The sequence below is a fragment of the Canis lupus genome, chromosome 28 (assembly GCF_003254725.2).
Source record: "Canis lupus dingo isolate Sandy chromosome 28, ASM325472v2, whole genome shotgun sequence".
Taxonomy (NCBI): Eukaryota; Metazoa; Chordata; class Mammalia; order Carnivora; family Canidae; genus Canis; species Canis lupus.
In genome coordinates this window covers 34,185,932-34,201,234 of record NC_064270.1, presented here as the reverse complement: position 1 = coordinate 34,201,234, position 15,303 = coordinate 34,185,932, and the positions used below count along the sequence as shown (strand labels likewise).

The 15,303-nt window shown below is 54.5% G+C and overlaps 1 protein-coding gene across 1 annotated transcript in view; it reads left to right on the top strand.

The window, feature by feature from the left end:
- FAM53B (family with sequence similarity 53 member B) overlaps positions 1 to 15,303 on the top strand; it is a 70,820-nt gene that overhangs the window by 14,382 nt on the left and 41,135 nt on the right. The window contains exon 3 of the mRNA XM_049103494.1: positions 5,395 to 6,173. Within this exon, the coding sequence (XP_048959451.1) occupies positions 5,395 to 6,173 (779 nt within the window). The remainder of the gene's footprint in view (positions 1 to 5,394; positions 6,174 to 15,303) is intronic.

The following is a 15,303-nucleotide window of genomic DNA, read 5'->3' as shown; positions in this document are numbered from 1 at the left end:
TGTCCTGTGTCACTGTCCTTGAACCCAAGATACAGCTGACGTTTTATGATTCATCATAGTTGAGAGAGCATAACCGGAGGCTAAGGCCTGGTCAGGCAAAGCCAAGAACCCTTTCTTCCTGACACAGCTTAGAACTGAATCTCCATTCTGATGCCACAAGAAAAGAGGCACTTGAGTGGGCCAGGGGCTCTAGAAGTTCATTTAGAAATCCGTGATCCCATTGTGGGATAGCAAATGTCATTCTCCTGCATGGTTTCTCCCTATGGCTTAGTAAAGCTGCCTTCTGAAAGATATCTTTCTAGTTTCCCATCGAGAGCGTTAGTGAGCTCCTACCCCCAAAGTCAAGCATAGAGTCTTTGCAGCCCCAAGGCCAAGTTATAGCACAAGCCAACCCACAAGGTAGGGGAGAGAGAATCATCGTCAGCACGAGTAGATAGGTGTGAAGTCCAAGAATGAGTCAGCCGGTCTTGATGGGGCTGGAGACTTGCTACCCAGGCCCAAGAGTCTAACCTCTTGGGTGTGTGCTTTAGGGTGCTTAACCTTTTCTAGAAACCACATTCTGTTGTGGTTCTGTCACCATATGGCAGCCGGTAACAACACAGCACACACGTTTCCAGGGCTGTAAATCTCTTCTAGCTTTTGAACCGAAGAAGGCTGTAGTCCCCTAAGAATCTGGGCCCCTGGGAATTTCCCTTCAAGTTTAAGGGTAGAATGGAAACAACATTTGAAGTCAGATGCTATTTGTGCTCCTCCAAGTGTTTTCTTTCCTGGAGCCCTAGATCTGCAAACCCAGCCGCCTTCTGCCCTTCATGGTCAAGGTGTGGCAGGACCAGTGCCTTGTGAGTGGGGGCTGTTGGTGGTGCGGATCTGGGCTTTTCCTGTGCCCCCCAGAGGCTTCAAGCTTAGATATCAAGCCTCAGCTTTGAAAGGCCCCTCGAGGTCACCTAGTCAGGCCATCTGTGAGAGAACGATGTGGTTTGATGCTTTTGTGTGAGTTTGTGTGGTTTGTCCTACCATCTCGAGGTAGAGCCTTGGGTGTGTTTACCTTACACACACACCTCCTGTGAACCATGTCAAACTTTGAAGATAGGCTCAACTGCGTATGGAGCAGCTTCAGAGGAGCAGGGACTACAGGGAGCGTGTGTGGCCGGTGCCCTCATCCACCAGAGGCCTGGTGTCGGCTGGTGTCGGCGGGACGCCTCAGACTCTCCCCCTGGCTTCCAGTGCTGTGCAGCTTGGGGCCCCCACCTCCTGCTGTGAGAAAGGGCCTTCCAAGTGCCTGAAGGGTAAAAGGTTGCCTTCTCTAAGGCTCTACTTCTTGTTACTGGCTGGAAACAAAACAAATACCAAAGCAACAACTTTTAATGATACTCTGAATCCAAATTTATAGAAAGTGGAATGTCAAGCCTCAGGAAGTGTCCTGGGTATGGCTAGATGGCCCGAGTGAACGGCCACTCTGACAAAGGTGTGTGAGAACCCAGGCCCCTGTGTCTCCTGTAGGAGTGGTTCTCAAAAATAACCCGAGGAGCTTATTTCAGTGCAGATTCCTGCCCCTAGAGATTCTGTATACTGAGTCAGGGGCTGCGTTGAACCAAGGGTGGTTCCTGCCAACCCAAGGGTCCTAAATAAAACCACACTGAGGTGGCCTGCACTGTGGTGTAGAGCGTACAGGTTCCCACTCCAGCCAGACCCACAAAGCGTGGTACCTAGTGATCGAAGAGCTGAGCCCCAGCTGTAGGCACATCGTCCAACACTGTCGTCCTAGTTGTGGTGCGGCTGCTGGCAGAGCCTGCTGTGCCCTCACAGGCCCTGTCCCAAGCAACTGTTTGGTTCTTAGAATAGCTCTGCGAGGTTGTTACTGTCACCCTCGGTTTATAGACAAGAGAACTGAGGCTCTGAGGAATTAAAGTGACTTGCAGAGCTGAGGTTGAAACCCACGTCCACACCCTTTCCACCATCCCATGTGACCCCTGCTCAGTGGACTCCCCAGGTCCGTGGCCATTGTCACTTCTGAAAGAGTTATAGCTGTCTGTGCAGAGTGATATTGAATGGAGGGGCGGGGGTGTCCAGTATCCTCTCCTCGGAGCCCTGCCGAGGCCCTTTGTCCCGTGTGACGTCAGGGCCAGAAGTTCGAGGCTGTTTGCCATTAAAAAGTAGCTTCTATTCCTGTTTCTTTTGTCTGGTGACCTGACCCAGCAAATCACTTTCTGTTCCCTGAGCAAAGGGGGGAAAACACGAGGGCTAAACATAGCCTCGATTGTTTTTTACTTTTCTTATATTGTACTTCTTCAAGCGATAAAGATAGTAACAATTAATATATTATCTGCCCCTCAGACAGACCAAGTGGCCACCTGGCTGGTGTGGACACACAGTAGCAGCACTCAGTGTTGAATGAGGCTTTGTGTTTCCAGAGCATCTTAGACATCATACCACTAGCCAGACCCTGGGTTGCTTCACCTGTAACTATCCATGGCCTCCACAAAGCAGGAAGGTTGAAGGCAGAGTCCCGAGGTTGCACCTGCCTGGCCAAGGAAAGGTTACTGGTGCCAAGGATAAAAGACAAGTGAGACCAAATGAACACCCCGGGCCTGCCCTGCAGCTTTTATCTGTGCATTACCCACTCCTTCCTCTACCCACCTCTGGCTAAGGTCAGCTGTGTGCCAGGCTCCATGCTGGGCACTGAGGGGCCATGCTGGGTCTGTGCTCGAGGGCTGTGGCTCAGTGGAAGCAGACCTGTAAACGGATAATTTAGGTTCAGGTGACATCTGAGCCATAAGATTGAAAATCAGGCAAAGAGCTGTGGGCTAATGTGGAGAAGGCATGTCTACAGAAAGGGTGATGTTTGACTTGCCTCTTAAATGATGAGGAAGAGACCTTCGCTGGAAGGATAAAGCAAGAGAAGAACAGTCCAGGCCTTTGCAAAGGTGTAAGGATGTAAAAGAGCTAGTGTTTTTGCGGCAGCTGCCGATTCACTGCAGACACATTGCTTTCGCATTGAACTGGTGGACCTAGTTGAGAACTGACTCTTAATCGTCCCTACAGCGAAGGAGTCTTACTGTTAGAGTCATAGAGGCTTACCCTTCAGTGGCGTGGCCCCCGCAGGCGAGCAGGAGCACGTTAGGGTTAGCCGTCCAACCCCAGTCCCCTCTGGGGATCTGACAGCCACCCTAAACACAGAACTCCCACCTCCTGTGTGCTCCTGCAGCTGCTTCATTAGTCTTCCGTTTTATGAAGAAGACTCTTCAGGACAAATGAGGAGTGTGCTTTATGGGCTGTTTGAGGGATGGTTTGGACTCTCCCTACCTCTTGTCTGACTGCTGATGTCACAGGAAGTCCTCTGTGTCCCGAGTAGAGGGTCTGGATGGCAGCCTAGAAGGTTTGCGTTCTTTCTGTGAGGCCACGGCAGCTGCAGTGGGGACAGAGCACGACAGGCATGGGCCTCAGGAAGTTCTCTGGGAGCAGTGAGTGGGTGAGCCTGGATGAGGGAGCCTGAGGGGTCCTGTCACGAAGCACCGAGATCACGAGATGGCCACAGAGGAGGAAGGGCACTGCCCGATGAGAGGGACTGAATCTTCGGGCCCCCGTTCTCATTACTTCCCTGGATTTGGGGACAGTTCCAGGGCAGCAAAGATCTTCTGAGGGTGGGATCAGTTCTTTTTCATTTCATGGGTTCCCCAAGGCCTGGGACAGAGACTGTCCTTAGTAAGCAGGGTCACTGTGGCACCATGTTGGGGCCTCACTGCTCTGTGGCTGGGCCCGCTGGCTCCCTCCTCAGTCAGCCACATTCCTGGCCCGCCTGACGCCTCCATGCCTTGTCCCAAAAGAGAAGTTGGTGGCCAGCGTTATTCTAAGGGAACTCCCTGGAAGACCAAAGGAGCAAAGCCAGTGGAGGCTGGGGTCATAGGACCTGACCCTGGCATAGCACCAGTGGGCTTGGTGGCCACAGCCGCCACATATTTGGAAATACATTTGTCCTTACAGAAAATGGAGAAGCTGCAGCAAAACAAAAAGCCGGAGGGGGTGGGGGAGAGAAAAAGTGTGTGTGTATCAGCCAGTTCTCTCCCATTTATCCAGGAACACTTTGGTTTATCTTCTTTTAATCATCACATATAATACACATTTTACAAAGTAGGAATCATGCTATCTATACACTTTTCCTATTCTGTTTTTAGGCTTAGAATTATTACATCATTAACATTTCTCTGCATCATTAATATTCCTTGAAACTGTGCTGTTTTCATGCTCCATGTTCCTACTTGCCTGCTCATTTATGTCGCCAGCCCCCGACCGGAGGGCGTTTTGTTTACCATTTTGCTGTCAGTCGTATCACTTTGTTGTTGTTGTTGTTGTTATTTAGGGTTTAATTTATTTATTAGAGAGTGCAAGCACGAGGGGCAGAGGGAGAGGGCGAGTGGGCTCCCCGCTGAGCAGCGGGTCCTACATGGGGCTGGATCCCAGGACTCCCGAGATCACCACCTGAACTGAAGGCAGACGCTTAACCAACTGAGCCACCAGGTGCCCCCCGCCCTACGTGACTCTTTAGCAGAAAAACACCAAATATAGTTCTTCAGTATTTCACTAAAATAAAGGTCTGGCTACAAAGTCATCGTTTCCTCAGGCTTAGCTTATTTATTCACGTGTTCGAGTAGAGACCTGAATACGTGAGTTTAAATCGTACCCTTACGTCTGTGCAGGCCAACCCAAGCTCCTTACAGATTTGAACTACTTCAGCGTCCTCGATTTCAGTGAGAAACCAAGAGAAGGCAAGGAAAGTGCTCTGTGATTGGCAGCCACTCGTCACAATGATGATGATGTTGAGCGTTTTGGCGGAGGAGGCATACATCAGTACAGTTTCCAGTTTCTGTTGTCAGCAAGTGTTCTAGAGATGGAATTCGGATGAACTAACCTGGCGGCCCTGCCCGCCCCATTTGACCTTGACCCTCCCGAGTCCCAGAGGATTCCCCTTGGTGGTGGTCTCCTACCGGGACATTGGGCCTCAGCCCTGAGAGAGGACGTAACAGACATCCTGCCTCCGCTGCTGCAGGCCGGGGGAGGGCTGGGGCAGATTGGTTTCCCACCTATAAGATGGGGAAGCATTTGGGTGGAAACTGTCGTTGGACTTCCCTGGGAGGCAGTATGGAATGTTGGAAAGGGAGCCACGCCAGGAGGCCTGGGCAGTATGTGCATCTTGGGCCTCGCTCTGCGCCTCAGTCAACACCGTGGGATTCACATCCCTGCTCTGAGACTCCGTTTCTCGTCCATCTTGGACCTCATGGTTTTCAAGGGCCTTCCTGGCTCTGAAACCCTGTTTAAAATGGGCTCTTGGTGAGGAGATAGAGGGCTGGCATGCAGGCCTTCTCAAATCCTGTTTTCTCTTTGTCATTTCTGAACCAGAAAATGACAGATGGCGAGACCTGGACAGGAAATGCCCCCTTCAGATTGAGCAGCCGAGCACCGGCATCTGGGAGTGCCTGCCCGAGAAGTGTCAGGATAGCGCTCTGTGGCACCGAGAGGCCGCCACTGCCTGCGCAGTGACCAACCTGATCAAAGACCTCAGCCTCAGCGACCACAACGGGAACCCCTCCGCGCCCCCCAGCAAGCGCCAGTGCCGGTCACTGTCCTTCTCCGATGAAATGTCCAGCTGCCGGACATCGTGGAGGCCCTTGGGCTCCAAAGTCTGGACTCCCGTAGAAAAGAGACGCTGTTACAGTGGGGGCAGCGTCCAGCGCTATTCCAATGGCTTCAGCACCATGCAGAGGAGCTCCAGTTTCAGCCTCCCTTCCCGGGCCAACGCGCTCTCCTCACCCTATGACCAGGCAGGATTCCACCATCGATTCGGAGGTCAGCCCTGCCCAGGGGCGCCAGGCTCGGCGACCTGTGGACAGGCAGGCGACATCTGGAGCCCCGACCCGAACCCTGTGGGCGGGGGCCGGCTCGACATGCAGCGGTCCCTGTCCTGCTCCCACGAGCAGTTTTCCTTTGCGGAGTACTGTCCACCCTCAGCCAACAGCACACCTGCCTCAACGCCAGAGCTGGCCAGACGCTCCAGCGGGCTGTCCCGAAGCCGCTCCCAGCCGTGTGTCCTTAATGACAAGAAGGTCGGCGTTAAGCGGCGGCGCCCAGAAGAGGTGCAGGAGCAGAGGCCTTCCCTGGACCTTGCTAAGATGGCACAGGTAAGAGCCTCAGCCATGCGGGAGGCATCACAGGGGCATCTGGGTGCTTACGGGAGCCCCTGCTGGTCCTGGCACATCCCAGACAAAGGTGGGGTATCAGTTTCAGTAATGCCCAGGAGTGGGTTATAATTCCTTATTTTTTAAATCCTATTCAAAGAAAGATGAAATCAAGGTTTGTTTGTTTATTTTTTTCCTTTAGTATTTGTTTTTCTCTGTTTAAAATCAGAGATGCTCTTTCCTTGTGAACACAGTGTTAGTGGTGTAGGAGCAGACAAATGGTGAGAGGTATGGTGTTGGGGGGCGGGAGACCATTGTCCTCAAACACTGGTGATCCCCTTCTAGCACTTCACTGGAGCCTCTGTCGCAGGAACCCCTCCCTGCAACACAGGCCAGGACTCAGTGTCACTCAGGTTATGCTGATCTGGAGGTCAGGACTGTGGGTCATGGTTTCAGAGGGTAAGAGATGCGGAGAAGCACTTACTGATATGATTAAACTGTCAACAACACGAGACCATCAAGAAATTTTGATTGCCACCTTTGTAATCATCGTTGCTGTTCACCGTAGGTGAGGCCTCCAGCCATGGGCCGTCTCCCTTGCACCTTTATCATCTGTGTCTTGGAGCCCTGCCTTGTGCTAACAATGAGCTCGGGGCTTGAGTTGAATGAGACGGACATGGAGAGAGTACGCGGTCTCCAGGACAGTCTCGGAGCCTGATTGCCACCTGTGTTGGGTTCTTACTGAGGGGGCCTGAGGCTGTGAGCGTGACAGTGAGGCTTGGGGAGGCCCATCCCAGGAAGGACGGTGGGTGTGGTGGGTAGGATGCAGTCTCTCTGTTCTGTGTCTAGGGGGCCCTCAGCTCCTTCGTGCCACTATTTGACCATCGTCTTTGCTGACTTTGTTATGGAAGCACTGGTGGCCGCTGGGTGTTAAGGTGTTAAGGGACAGATCCCGCGTGGCCCGGCTCGTGCAGTGTGTGGCCGCTTCTGGGGCCACACATGTCTGCTCTTTTGTGGGCATGACCACCTTCCTTCAGCGCCCAGAGCTGTTTTTCCAGCTGGGCCTCCTTTTGCTTTAGAATAAAAATGCCACTTCTGTTGATGGCAGTTCCTTCTCTTCTCCAGTCCCCCTGCCAGCCTGGTGGTTCTCCCCCCCGCCCCCAACACACACACACAGGAGGGGCAGGTGTCTTGAGTCTTGAGCATAGACCTGGCCCCAGAGTGCAGGTTGTGTGGCCCTTTGCTGCAGAGCCGGGCCCTGGCCTGGGGCAGCTGGAGGACGAGCCCGTGACGTGCTCCGCCTTCCCCACGTCATTGGGGCTCACCCAGGAGTAGACCTCACCCTGCCCCTTGTTGTCCAGGTCCCATCTTACCATCAGTGCTCCAGGAGTGTCCCTTTCCTTTTCCTGCATAACGGACATTTTTTGCTTTACCAGCTAGACAGGGATCAAACACGTTCATTTACGTTGGATGTGCAAATGGGATTTTTCTTCTCTGGAGAAATTTAAGTAGGTAAAGAGACTGGAAAGGTGACAGATGTAGGTGACTTCCTGAGGGAAACCCAGAGCCCCGAGTTCTGGGTACGATAAACGGCTTCAGTTAAATTTTTAACGTTGAGCTTATTTTATTGGCTAATAAGCTAGATAGGTAATAAAAACAACTTACACATGTTATTCTGTTTTACTGCCCACCAGTTGGAGTAGCAGCATTGGCATCGGTGGAGACATTTCCCGTCCTCACTTGGGTAGAAACTGTTTGAAAATATATTGCTCGGTGGGGCTGTGCCCAGATGTGTAGATTGCTTCATTGGCTCCAGGCAGACCTCCAGGATCCTGGGGAGGCCGCCCTGATTGTGCCTGCTTTTCTCTAGCCAACGCCTGGGGAGGGCAGAGTCCGGGACAAGTGAAGACGGGGCCCCTGGGAAGTGTGTATGCCAGGAGGGGGAGGCCCGAGCCCTGGGGATGGACCCTAAACCACCTTGTCCATGCCTCTAGAGCCCCAGCCAGCCCTCTCTGCACGGGACCCTGCCTGCTCTGGCTCCCCCACTGGATAGTTCATGGCCTCACAAAGTGGACCTTGCTTTTGCAGGAGCCTTGAAAGCTAGGCCTGAGGCAACCCCAGTGCCTTTGCAGAGAGCCCTCGATCCACGTGGAACATGTAGGACCCTGTGCCCGGGAATCCCATGAGCTGAGCCTATCACTGGCACACAGACACCTGTCCACGGCCAGGTGACAGCTGATGTGGGACTGCTGCCCCCAGATATGAGCCTCTGTGGGCTGTGGCTTTCTCAGTATTTGTCACTGCTGGGAGGGAGCAGGGTCTGCACAGCTGTGGGCAGAGAGGCTTGAACCCAGGTTCAGCACGGCTCTGTTTCTCCAAGCCGGATCTTGAACTCTTTTTCATGGGTCTTGTGATCTTGGTTTATAATATTCACTTATTTGCAGGGGGTGAAGGTTCTAGTTGAGTATTTTTGTGACTGAGCCCCTTTGTGTGTGTAGATCTGGGACCAGGTGTATGAGATTGTTGCAGAGTGCCTTTTCGGTTAGACCTTTGGAGTGACTGGGAGTTGTGACAGACCCCAGCTTCCTGGAGGCGCTGCCTGGGGCTGGGGCCTTCAGGGCTCAGAGCACACCTGCCGGCATGGGGATGAGCACTCGGAGCTTTCCTCTGGCCGTTAGTCAGGGTACCCGGAGCAAGGGGGTACTCAGAGCCCCTCCGGCCTTGTCCGTCCTAGCCCCTCCTCCTCCTGGAACATGATGTTCACTTGTAGATCTGCTTTTGGGGGCTGGGGGACATGGGCAAATCAGAAGACCTCCAGATGAGCGGCGGGAGGCTGGCAGCCCTGGGCAGACTGCTTCACATGTCTGTGCAGCAGCTAATACCACAACCACTGCTGCTGTTGCTGCTGCCCTGGGACTGTCGGGAGGAATAAGGGAAACTGTGTGTGTGTGTGTGTGTGTGTGTGTGTGTGTGTGTGAGAGAGAGAGAGAGAGAGAGAGAGAGAGAGAGAGATGTGATAACATGTACGTGTGTATCTGTGTCTGGATGTGTGGATGTGTGTATACACGAACCCATGGGTCCATCTGTATCTATGGAGACGTCTGCGTGTCTCCTTGCCTGTCTGTACACACACACACACACACACACACACACACGACCTGGTGCCCTGGCTGGTGCGCAACGAGTGCTGACAATTACTGTTAGCGTTGCTGCTGCACATCCTGGAGGGAAGACGTGAGCCTGTTGTAGACGACTCCAGAGGTGGACCTAGGAGAGAGAGTGGTGGTCCCAGGAGGCACCCTCCGTGCATTAGAAGGTTCCATGTTTCCTATATTTGCCCATTTCTTTCATTCTGTTTCCCCCACCCCCCACCGTTTCTGTCCTTGCCATTTACTACTTCTCCTTGTCTGTCTTCTTGCCTCATCTTTTTGAAATGGGAAGGAGCCCTGCCCTGCAGCTCAGCCCAGCCCGTGGGGAGCCCTGTGCTCCTCAGAGCCAAGGGTTGTGAAGTGGTGACCGAGTCAGAATCGCTGCCGCCAGAGGAGGTGGCTGTGTGCGAGCATTTTGCCTCATGCCTGTCACCCACGGAGCTAGGTAGACATGGTCCCAAGAGCCCACCAGATGCCCTTCCTCTTCCCAGCTGCATCTCTGGGCACAGCTGTCCAGCCGGCTGGCAGCAGTGGCCCTCTCGCGTGGTGAGGCTGGGGCGCCGGGGGTCCGTGGTTACAAATTGATTTCAGACTCTCTGTCTTTGCTCACGTCTTCTTAAAACCTCAATGCCCAGCTTGTGGGCAGGGATGCCGAGCGAGGCTGCAGGTGCCCCAGCCATCTGGCTCCTGAGGGTGCCCAGTGGGAGAAATGCCGCCAGGAGCCAGCCCAGGAAGGGCAGCCCCGCCCCGTTCATTGTCATCGCAACCACTCAGCTCACGGAGCAGCTGCTTGAAGGCAGCCCAGAGGGGCAGTCGTGCCCGCCCCTGCCCAGACCACATTTTGCTGACCTCCCTCTCAGCTTTCCCCACGTGACCCCTTCTGCCTGGTGTTTTATGTGAAGCCGGAGCCTCCGTTTGCAAAATGACAATGTGTGCCATTGAGAGCAGGCCCAGCTTGAGCATATGAGTTGTTTACCAGCAGGACTTCTGCTGACGTGATTAGTTACTGCTTCTTTGAGACCTGGCTTGACTACCAAGCACTGGTTGACTCCCAGCGAGACCTGAGCTATGCATGGCCATTTAGACACAGATCACATGTGTGTGAGCAAAGGTCTCAGAAAAAAGCAGCAGTTAAAAAGATTACCCACGGAATGCCGCCTTGCCCCTGGGTGTCACAGCCTTTGCTGTCTCTTTAACTCCCGAGCCGGTCAGCTTGCAAGAGCAACAAATTGTATTTCTCAACAGTGCTTCAAACAGAAGCGAGACATTTGTGAGGAGGGGTCGGGATGCTGAAACAGAGGTTTGATTGATCACAGCTGCCCACACACTGAGTCCGCAAGCCTCCCGGAGCAAACCCCCAAACAGGCAGCAACTGTTGTGCTAGCAGATGTTTGAGGGGCCCGGGAAAGCTGGCCGGGGGCGGCTTGGGCAGGGCAGAAGCACGAGGTGGAAAGTCTTCTGCGGGCTGATCCAGGATGAGTCCAGGAGACGGGTCCAGGAGAGCTGGGTTGGCTGGGGCCGTGGGGGCTCTGAGGGGTAAGGAGCTGCTGCCAGAGCTGTCGGAGGGCTGTCACAGATGCTCCTCAGTAGCATGTGACTTGTTGGCAGGGCGTCCCCGGGTCAGCCTTCCACGCTCTGCCCCGCTTGCCAGTGGGGGTTGCCTGTAACAAAGGAGTGGCTCTCAGCCACCGTGTGGGGTGGCTCGTCGTACCCCTGGCTGCACGACCTCCCCGCTTAGGCGGCCCCAGCAGTCACAGCCCGCCGTGCTTTTCCCTGGCAAAGCCCTGGGCTCAGGCCTGGCTTGCCCACGCCAGCCAGCCACTGTGCTGGGTCTAGTTTCCTGCGGCCTTGCACCCGTAGACCCTTCCTGCTGGCATGGGGAACCGCGCTGACGGCAAACAGAGGAACTCAGGGATGGGCGGCCCCTTACAACACAGAATACAGACAGGCAGGAGGATCTGGTGAAGGGCGGTCACAGAAAGCCTGGGATTTCTAATTGGAATGAAACAAATGCTAAATGTAAAGGCAAAACCCACTGTGAACACATGGGAGTAGTTGCTTCTGATGAGGAAACAGTCGGGACAGGCTTGAACAAAGGTCTTCCTCTTTAAGACTTGGATCATCAGAGGGGCGCCTGGGTGGCTCCGTTATTTCAGCTCAGGTCCTGATCTCAGGGTCATGGGATCGAACCCCACATCGGCCTCCACGCTCAGCACAGTCTGCTTCTCCCTCTGCTCCTCCCCCGTCTCACGCAAGTGCTCTCTCATTCTCAAATAAATAAATAAAATGTTAAAAAAAAAAAAAAAGACTTGGACCATCAGAAGGGTGGTTGGCAAGGGATGGCAGCTCTGGGTGCTGACCCAGCAGGTCTGTTCTGTGCTCTCGACAGATGTTGCCGGTCAATTGTAGCAGTGTTTTGGTTGGACTAGGCAGGTCTTAGACTCCCGCTCCATGATCTGGGACAGCCCCTGCTGAGAGATCTGCTCGGTCAGTCTCTTCACTTGAAAGTGAGGCCCCTCGGGGTCCAGGGGAAGTCAGTGACTTGTCTGAAGCCACATGGTTCCCTAGGACACTGGGAGGGCTGGAACCTGGGCCTCCTAACTCTGGGTTCAGCATTCCTCCTGCTGCTATGATTTGTCCTCCGAGAGGACAGCCCCATTGGCCTTTCCAGGTTGGCGACCCCTACGGGACCTAGAGGGCATGGAGGTGAAAGCGTGAGCGCTGGAGTCAGAAAAAGGCTCAGTTTCCCTTTCTGCCACGTTTGAGCTATGTGCCTTGGGCAAGTCCCCCTCTGTAAGCCTCCATTTCCTTCTCTGTAAAATGAGAAAGGGGACCCATGTTTCTCATGGGTGAGGGGAGGAGTCAGGAGATGTGGATCCATCCAGTGGTCGGCACACCAATGAGCATCAGAGGTGCACCCTGTGGCCTGTCTCCTGCTGCTCTGGTTCTGGGCAGTTCGTGGGGCTTGCCAGTCCTGGGAGAGGTGGCGTCGGCGTGAGGCCAGGGTCCTGCCAGTGGTGGGGCGGGGAGGGCCGAGCCAGAGGCTAGTTTCAGTTCTCCCCGGGGTTTCTCTTCTGTCAAAATAGGCATGTCAGTAACACTGCAGCACCCCTGACGGGTATTGTCACAATTCAAGGAAACCCTGTTCAGACACTTGGGTCGCTCTTTGCTGTCCCTTGTTGCAGCCACCAGGTTGCATAAGCAATCCGTTTAAGGTCACTCGGATTGGGGCCGAGTGTTGACACAATAGCTTTCATCTCCCGGGAAAAGAAAAATAGAAGGAGTTCAGCTGGGGACATGCCAGGGAATCAGCTTTTAGTGCCACTTGGTGATTTTCCACGCTTTAATTGTGAGCCTTTCAGAGCCGAAAGGTGTCTCAAGATGTGAGGCAGCAAAGCTCTGCGGTGCCCAGGGCTGTCTGAGGGCCTCCGCTTTGGATGCCAGTTGTCCAGATGGGAGCCCCTCTTGTTCCCCAGACATGCCTGGAGCATCCTCAGCTGCCAGGCCCTGCTCTGGTCCTGGAGGTCGCTGCACCTGAGGATGTCTCTCTAGTTCCCTCTCCGTGGAAGCCAGAGTGGGAAGGGGCTGTTGGCCACGTGGACCTTGCCTCTTTGATGCTTCAACTCCAAGGAGATTCTTTGTCTCTGCCGCTCTGGGGTCCTCAGCTGTATCGCTGCTCCCCAGCAGAGGGCCTGGAGCCCAGAGACTTGTGTGACTTGTCGGAGGGTCTGAGTTGCCTTGTTGAGGTGTGGACCTGGGGCTCTGTGACTCCAAGGGGGGTGTTTACTTGATCCCACCTGGTAGATGCTTCTCATATCACAAGGGAGTCAAAGTGTGGCCTGTCATTGGAAGTGTAGCTGCGTTTAGAGTTGGAAGACCCCGGTTGAGACCCCGTTCTGCACCCCGCCGTGCTGTGACTGTGAGCCCTTGGCCTGCCTCTCTGAGCCCTGGGTTTATGACCACGTGTTCTTCTGTGTAGGTGCAGCCAAGAGAGACTGCAGCTTCCTGGGCCCCTCCCCGGGGTCTGAATCAGTAGGTCTGGGCCGGGACCCCCAGTGCCAGGGTGTTTCAGGAGCTCACCAAGGGAGTGGTGGGGTTTGGGAGCAGCAGAGCTGAGCACAGGCCCAGCCTGGTGGCTTTGCAGAGGCCAAGGATGGGCTTCTCTCATGTGGAGACAGCACCAGGACTCAAGGCCCCTCAGTCAGGAGGTATTGGGTCAGCCTGGATTTGCAAAGGTGTGACCTAGAGAAGGGATTCAAGAGCCCGGTTTTCCAGCCTCTGAGTTCTTGAATGGCCCCCTACTGAGTCATTGTGCCAGCAGAGCAGTGGCATCCCCACTCTATGGTGAACCTTCCCCAGCACCAGAGAGGGCTTGGGGTTGACTTATGCTGAACTGGGGACATAGCTACCTTAGATGTGTCCACAAAAACAGCTAACGTGTAGCGTTGGACATTTGTGAGGCAAGTCCTTATGTGTGGGTTCTTAAAGGCAACTTCTGAGTCCCTGTTCACCATCTCAAGTCTTGGGCTGAGGGCAGAGTGACTGACCAGGAACCCAGTGTGAGTGTTAATGCCCTGTCCAGATGCTGTGTGTGCTGGGTGTCTCTGGCCTGTGGTAGCCTTTGAAACGGGCCTGCCTTCCAGAGAGTGTTCTCACAGCACGTTAGAATCTGCCTCATGAAGGAAATAAGCCACGAGGCAGCCCTGGAAGGGCTCGAGGATGAGGTGGGTTGGTGGGAGGCCCACAGGAGAAGCACAGGTGCAAGGGTTGGAGTCAGGAAGGGCCTGGGAGGAGCCCCAGTGTGGCTGGAATAGAGTGGAGGAGGGACAAGGGGTCCAGCACAAGGGCCTCCCTGGAAGGCACTCTGAAGTCCTCTGGCTTTATTCTGAGTGCAGGGAGGGGAGTGACAGTACCCCAGAGGAAGCTCCATCAGGTGGGGTGAGCAGCAGACTGAGGCCCGTGGGGGGACAAGGGGCCTTGGGCAGAGGATAGTAGACAAGCCAGGGCAGGGGCAGTGCACGTGTTGATTTGAGTCAGAGGCTCAGACGTCCTGGAGGTGTACAGCAGGACTGCCTGGTGGCTTAATCTTGCTTCCAGCTCACCCGAGTCACAGACCTCACTGGGCAGAGAAGCCTTTGCCTTAATCCCTGAAAACAGGTTCCTTTAAACTACTCAGGTTAGTGTGTGCTGGATAGAAGTCTGCTTTGCTATCTGACCTGCGGCCCTCACTTTGCCAATATGTCTTCTCGATCTTTTCTCAGTATAAGTGAAGCCTAGTCGATCACCACGATTCATTTGGTTTCCACAAGCATCCTCAAAACCATCCCACCCCCAAAACCTTGCATCTCAGTGCTTTGCCACCCAAGGCCGGCTCTCCCTGCTGTTGAAACTTGACCCCTGCCCTGTCCCCGGACCTCTGACCCCTGTGCTGAAGCTTCTCAGTCCTTGCCCACTTGAAAATGGGTGCCTCTCTAGACGTGGGCTGGAGAAGGCTGAGGTCGCTTAGGGCCACAGGATTCTCTTACAGGTTTGAGGGCTTGTCACACTGGATCGCGCTTCAGCTGTGCCACATCTGGCCTGTTGACAGCAGCTAGGGAAGCAGCTCTGGAAAATGTGGTGTCTGCGATGGCCTCTAGAATCTACTATCAGAGCCTGGGAGCCCAGCCCAGCCCAGAAGGATGCGGGGGAAAGGGATGCTTGACGGACCTAGGAATTATGCCACTCCCTGCCCTCTTCCCGCTTCCTTAGTGGGGATGTTGGGGGAATGCCTCCTGGGAAGGAGCGGCAAGCCCCTGAGAGAGCCCCAGGGAGGGCCAGAGACTGGGAAGCACAGAGAGGTATCCCTGAGGAGGACACGTGCTTAATTGTGAGCGGGGCCCAGCACTGACACGTCTGACACATGCCTGTGCCTTTGCCCTGTGCAGCCACTAGCTTCTGCGTGGCCCTCACAGGATGGAAGCTCCATTGTCCCAAGCATGGCTGCA